This window comes from Nicotiana tomentosiformis, chromosome 4, assembly GCF_000390325.3.
Source record: "Nicotiana tomentosiformis chromosome 4, ASM39032v3, whole genome shotgun sequence".
Taxonomy (NCBI): Eukaryota; Viridiplantae; Streptophyta; class Magnoliopsida; order Solanales; family Solanaceae; genus Nicotiana; species Nicotiana tomentosiformis.
In genome coordinates this window covers 41,323,777-41,331,181 of record NC_090815.1, presented here as the reverse complement: position 1 = coordinate 41,331,181, position 7,405 = coordinate 41,323,777, and the positions used below count along the sequence as shown (strand labels likewise).

Below are 7,405 nucleotides of genomic sequence, written 5' to 3'. Positions count from 1 at the left end.
ATGCCAGTTCCACCTCCAGTTCCAGCCTCCGATTCTGGTATTTCTGATGTTGATCTTAGAGGAGCCATACAAATATTGGCTCAAATAGTGGCTTCCCAGACCCAGAGGTCAAATGTTGCACCCACTTCTTCTAGTCAGCCAAGTGATTCTACTAGTTCCAGGGTGAATAGGTTTCTGCAGTTGGATCCTCCAGTATTCACGGGTACTAACCTAGAGGAAGATCCCCAGGATTTCATTGATGAGATGCACAAGATTCTTCGAGTCATGCGTGCTACTGAGACAGAGGCAGTGGAATTGGCCTCCTACCGCCTGAAAGAGGTGGCATATTCTTGGTTTGAACTATGGGAGGAGTCCCGTGGAGAAGGGAGCTCTCCGGCGGGGTGGGGTGAGTTTGTCGATGCATTCATTGATCATTTCTTGCCTGCCAAGACTAAGGCAGCCCGTGCTGCTGAGTTTGAGAACCTGAGGTAAGGTAGCCTGAGTGTGTGGGATTACCATATGAGATTTGCGTACTTGTCTAAATATGCTATTTACATGTTGCCCATTATGGAGGCTAGAGTTCGCCTATTTGTACAGGGCCTTAGTCCCTTGGTAATTAATGAGGCTTCTACAACTGCCTTGAATTCTAATATGAACTATGGAAAGATGGTGGCATTCGCTCAAGCCACAGAGACCCGCAAATTAAGGAACATAATGGAGCGAGAGGGTAGTAATAAGGCCCGGTCTACGGGCAACTTTGGTGGTTCTTCTGGTGGCGGCATGTCAGCCTTCAGAGGAGGGTCGTCAGGGCTATCATAGTCCTTTGCTCAGTCTTCGGCTAGTGCACCGCCATCAGGGCCCAATCAGTAACAGCAGTGGAGCCATTTCAGGCCCAGTCAGGGCAACAGGGGATCAAGTCAGCAGGGTCATCATGGTGATAGATTCCAGCAGCAGAGGAAGCCCCCATGCCCTAGGTGTGGAAATATGCACCTATGAATATGCTACATGGACTTACCCATATGCTACGGATGCGGATTGAGGGGTCACATTCAGAGGGATTGTTGTTCGTCCCACCAGGGTGCGGGCAGAGGCATGGCACAACTAACCAATTCTGCAGCTACTACATCCGCAGCACCTCCTCCAGCTCGAGGCACTCCAACACCCGCAGGGCGTGGTACAGCTAGGGGTGGAGCACAGAGTTCGGGAGGATCCGACCGTTTCTATGCTATGAGGGGTCGCCAGAATTCATAGGCTTCTCCAGATGTTGTCACAGGCATATTGACTGTCCAATCTCATGATGTATATACTCTTATTGATCTCGGTTCCACTTTGTCATAAGTCACACCTTATGTTGCTATGGAATTTGGGATAGAACCAGAACAACTTTATGAGTCGTTCTCTGTATCTACTCTGGTTGGTGAGTCTATTTTGGCCACGCGAGTTTATAGGGATTGTGTTGTCACGTTGCGTGGTCGGGGCACCGTGGCCGATCTTATTGAATTGAGAATGGTCAATTTTGATGTGATAATGGGGATGGATTGGCTTTACTCTTGCTTTGCCAAGCTTGATTGCCGAACCAGAACTGTTAGGTTCGAATTTCCAAATGAGCCAGTTATTGAGTGGAAGGGTGATGATGTAGTGTCGAAGGGTAGGTTTATTTCTTACCTGAAGGCCACGAAAATGATCAAAAAGGGATGTATTTATCATTTGGTCCGGTTACGGACACCGATGCTGAGGCACCTACACTTGAGTCCGTGCCTGTTGTGAATGAATTTCCGGGAGTCTTTCCGGATGAACTCCCTAGGATCCCACCAGACAGGGAGATTGATTTTGGGATTGATGTGATGCTAGACACACATCCTATATCTATTCCACCCTACAGAATGGCACCGGTAGAATTGAAAGAGCTAAAGGAACAATTGAGAGATTTGTTAGAAAAAGGGTTTTATCCGGCCAAGTGTGTCACCTTGGGGCGCACCGATCCTTTTTGTAAGAAAGAAAGATGGGTCACTGAGAATGTGTATTGATTATCGGCAACTTAATAAGGTCAGAATCAAGAATAAGTACCCACTGCCAAGGATAGATGATTTATTTGATCAATTACAAGGTGCCAGGTACTTCTCCAAGATTGATTTAAGATCCGGGTATCACCAATTGAAGATCAGGGAGCGGGATATTCTGAAAACAGCTTTTAGAACCCGGTATGGGCATTTTGAATTTCTGGTGATGTCTTTTGGGCTAACAAACGCCCCAGCAGCTTTCATGGATCTTTTGAATTGCATTTTCAAGCCATTCCTCGACTCTTTTGTGATAATGTTTATTGACGATATTCTTGTATATTCACGAAGTCGAGAAGACCATGCCGATCATCTTAGGGTAGTTCTGCAAACCCTGTATCAGCACCAGTTATATGCAAAGTTTTCAAAGTGTGAATTTTGGCTTGAATCAGTCATATTCTTGGGCCATGTAGTTTCTAGTGAGGGAATTAAGATTGATCCTCAAACAATTTCAGCTGTGAAGAATTGGCCGAGGCCTACAACTCCAACAGAGATTCGCAGTTTCTTAGGCTTAGTTGGGTATTACAGAAAGTTTGTGGAGGGATTTTCTACTCTTGCCTCTCCATTGAATAAATTGACATAGAAGGCAATTAAGTTCCATTGGTCAGATGCTTGTGAAAGGAGTTTCCAGGAATTGAAAGCAAGATTGACTACGGTGCCGGTGTTGACTCTACCAAAGGGTATAGATGGATTTGTGGTATATTGTGATGCTTCAAGAATCGGGCTTGGGTATGTATTAATGCAACATGGGAAGGTGATAGCTTATGCTTCTAGGCAACTAAAGAATCATGAAAAGAACTATCCAACATGTGATTTAAAACTTGCGGCAGTGGTATTTGCATTGAAAATTTGGCGTCATTATTTATATGTGGTTCATGTGGATATATTCACGGACCATAAGATCCTTCAATATATTTTCAAACAGAAGGAATTGAATCTGAGGCAGAGAAGATGGCTTGAACTACTCAAGGATTATGACATTGATATTTTATACCATGCGGGGAAGGCTAATGTTGTGGCCAATGCTCTTCGACGAAAATCAATGGGTAGCTTAGCACACTTGGAGGCATATCAAAGGCCATTGGCCAAAGAAGTTCACCGATAGGCTAGTTTGGGAGTTCGTCTTACAGACTCTAGTGAAGGAGGGGTAATTGTGCAAAATAGGACTGAATCATCGCTTGTTGTGGAAGTCAAAGAGAAGTAATACAACGATCCATTATTGGTGCAATTGAAAGAGGAGATTTATAAACATAAGACCATGGCCTTTTCTCTTGGCATGGATGACGGTACACTAAAGTGCCAAGATGAATTTACCTACGTGGAGTTGTTATTTCATAATCGGTTGAGTTGTTGGTAGCGTAACTGATTAAAGTAAAAAGAAAGTTGTTATCATGCATTACTATATTTGATTCTTGAAAAGTTCTCTTGAACGTGTTTTCGACAGTTGTCATGGAATCAGATTAAACTGTGGTACGAGGTCTTTGCCGTGCGAGTGTGATTTATATTGTGGTACGAGGTCTTTGTCGTGCAAGTGTGATTTATATTAGGACACTAGGTCTTTGTTGTGCGAATATGATTTATATTGTGGAACGAGATATTTGCAGTGCGGGTTTGATTTTTATTATGGCACAAGGTCTTTGTCATGCATGTGTGAGTTATGTTATGCCACCAGGTCTTTGCTGTGAGAGAGTGGTTGAGAATGTAGGTACGAGGTGCCTTATGAGTACTATTCTCATTAATGATTTGTTGTTGAAACTGAGCTTTAATTGTATTAGATTATTATCACTTATTCTGGTGAGATTATAGTCATTGTTTTTCTACTATACTTCATGTTGCTAGCCTTTGATATATTGCACGGATTACTAGACTAGTGAGTTTCGTGACTTTAAACTCGTCACTATTCCATCGAAGTTAGTCTTGATACTACTGGGTACTGACTGTAGTATACTCATAGTACACTTCTGTACATTTTTGTGTAGATTCAGGTACTTAGATCGTGTTGGCTATTAGAGAGTTGTGCCTGTGTAGTTGGAGACTTCAAGGTATACATGTTGTGCCGCTCGCAGGCCTCAGAGTCACCATCTTACTTTTTGTGCCATTGTTTTTTGTATCCCAAATAGTGATGTATTTTTGAGACTCCCTATGTATACTATATAGAGCTTATGACTCGATAGTACTGGATTTTGGGAAGTTGCTTATTGTACCGTGTTTGGTAGTTTTATTAAATTTTCAAGATTTTGCTTAATATTTAAGTTGTTATATTTTGTATGGCATCATTGTGTGATAGGCTTTCCTAGTCTTAGAGACTAGGTTCCATCACGACCCTTAAGGTGGGATTTTGGGTCATCACAAAATTGCTTAGATGTGATGCTAAAATATAGCAAGGGCATTGCACAAACTAAATGATATTCTTTTATATGCATATGTTCTATGAGGGCATATGGAAGTTGTCTTATCTTGATCTTCTAGTGTAATTTGAATTTGATTATATCCTGAATAGTCATCAAAAAAATAGTAAAAACTATTTTATGCAATTATTTCCAACATTTAATCACTAATGGAAAACAAAGTAATCTTTTCTGGTGGCATTATTGTGACGTCTTTAATCAATACAGACTCACCATCCTGTGACGGTCAAAGTAGGTATGAGTTTGTTTTTTTATAACTATCATACATTCTCACTTGGGTACGACCTAAATAAGTCTTACCCACGACTATCTGAAATGGGGGTAATAATACCCACTGCTAAAAGCTTTGCGATCTTCTTTTTCGCTACTTCCTGCATTGTTGGATTTAGTCGCCACTGGGTTGCACTTTTGGCTCATAGCTATCCTCTATGAGGATTCTATGCAAAGAAATAGCTAGATTATTACCTTTGATATCTTTTATAGTCCACCCTAAGGCTCTTTTGTGTTCTTGTAGCACTTCTATCAAGCTATCTTCCTATTCTGCAGTTAGAAAAGATGAGATAATTATTGAAAATAATTCGTGCTTATGATAAACATATTTCAAATGAGAAAGGAGATTTTTTAGTTCAATTTTTGATTGACCTTCTTCTGATTGCATCTCCTCTTTCACAAAATCTATTTCTGCCACGACCCAAAATTCACCAAGCCGTGATGGCACCTAACACAACCCGTTAGGTAAGCCAAACAATGGTTAACATAATTCTGATTAAAAATCATAAATAATAATTAAATAAGGTGATTAAAATTCATACAATATCCAAAGGATCGGTAGTATAAGTCATGAGCGATAAAGGTTAAGAATACAACTCTGATTTGAAGAAAACATTACATCATCTGTTTGAATTTTACATAAATAGAAATATAGGTCCTAATCTACCAGTAACAAGTGGTATATCGTGTTTGGAATCTTTGGTACGTCTTCAGTTCTAGGCTTTGTCTTCCACAATAACCCAACTCTAAAATCTGCATACAAGATGAAAAAGTGTAGTATGAGTACAACCTACCCATGTACTCAGTAAGTATCTTGACTAAGACCAATGAAGTAGTGACGAGGCTTTTAAGTCAAAAGGATACTCACTTTTTACAATATATGCAGCTCAATAACATGTATAATACAGAAAAATATCCAAAAATGCAGTCATAGAATAAAGGATATCAAAAATAGAGGCAAACAACTGGGGTAAAGATAATAAGCAAGTTTTTTCAATTACACATATCTAACAAATACAACTTGCACCATTTCCGTACACAAAGAGACATGCAGCAAGAAACGTGTGCTCAAATGCTCATACATGACCGTAGAGTGTTGGTATATAATAACGATCTAATTCCGGATTAATTTCTAAATACCATGTTTATAACATCTTACATAAGTTCAACATTTCAATGTATGATGCTAACTTTCTTCCAACAACAAACCGACACTCTCCAACTATATAACAACTCACTAACGAGTTTCATATATATGTAAAATGCATTAACTAGCATATGTGGATGATATTGTCATGATCCCAAATTTCTACCTTAAGATGTCGTGATGACACCTAGTCTCTAAGACTAGGTAAACCTAACAACAAGGAAATATTAAAGAAATAACGACTAAAAATATGAAATGAAACTGATAAGTCTAATAATAACTCCAATGCAAAATCACAATATAACATTTCCCAAAACCCGGTGACATTGAGTCATGACCTCTATAGAAATGTACTAAAACCTCTAATATAATAATGTCTGATAAAAGGATAAACAGTAATGGGAAGATAACAGGAGGTGACTCAGAGGCCTGCGAACGTCAAGCAGGTATACCTTGAAGTCTCCAGCCATGCAGATACAACTGTCAACAACACGATCAGAAGTACCTAGATCTGCACAAAAATATGCAGAAGCGTAGCATGAGTACACCACAACGGTACCTAGTAAATATCAAGCCTAACCTCAGTAGAGTAATGATGAGGCCAAGTCAAGACACCTACTAGACATAGAAACCTAAGCAAGATATAATATAAAGCTAACAATGGAAAGAATATCAATGTAAGAAAGACTAACAACGGAAAGATTATTAATTTACAACCAACAATAAAAATAATAGAAATTCAAATGGCAGCAAAAAGTAGACGGGTAATAGAACATCAACATAATCAGAACACCGATGAGATATGAATGAAGTCAATATGGAAAACAGATATCATGACTAAATTAATAAAATTGTTCCCAACGCATGGACTTGCAACAAGAATTACCCCGAGGTACTACTCCTCGTAATCACAAATCATGAGCCATAATTTCTAGATCTTACATGTATGGTACCTTGTTCCCATAATAATAATCACTTGCGCACGGTAAATTCCTCGTGCTACCATGTACATCGTATCCGTATCGATATCAATTAAGATGACCGAGGGATATATTTAAACACAATAAAGCATAATAGCAAACTTGAATAAAGTAAGGCGTCAAATGAGATAATAAGTTTATTTTAGAATTCAAATAAAGTAAAATAAAGGACAAATTGTGCAAATAAAGTATCAGATGGGTTTGGTTTAGAAATTAATAAGATAAAGTAAAAATATCGTATTTAAACAAAGTAAAACATTAGCTAAATTAACGAGTTTAATATATAATTTGCTAAAAATAAAACGTGATAACAATTTTAGGTGAAGTAAACATCAATAAGGTGATGAGTAAATATGAGAACCCAATTAAAATAAAAATATTATAACCATTTAAATTAGTAAAGCGCCGAGTGAGATAACGGGTTCTATCTTAGGAGACACATAGAATAAGGCATGTTAATAATTTTTTTATTTAAAACTGTTATGTTACCAACAACTCAACAGAATATGAGATAATGACACTACGCAAGTAAATTCACCTTGACATTCAATTTACCAAGTAATA

At 38.7% G+C, this 7,405-nt stretch overlaps 1 protein-coding gene across 1 annotated transcript; it reads left to right on the top strand.

The window, feature by feature from the left end:
- On the top strand, positions 1–471 carry LOC138909559 (uncharacterized). The gene is made up of 2 exons (XM_070200765.1): positions 1–142; positions 194–471. The coding sequence occupies exons 1-2, from the start codon at positions 1–3 to the stop codon at positions 469–471; spliced, it is 420 nt and encodes a 139-aa protein (XP_070056866.1).
- Positions 472–7,405: the final 6,934 nt, after the last annotated feature.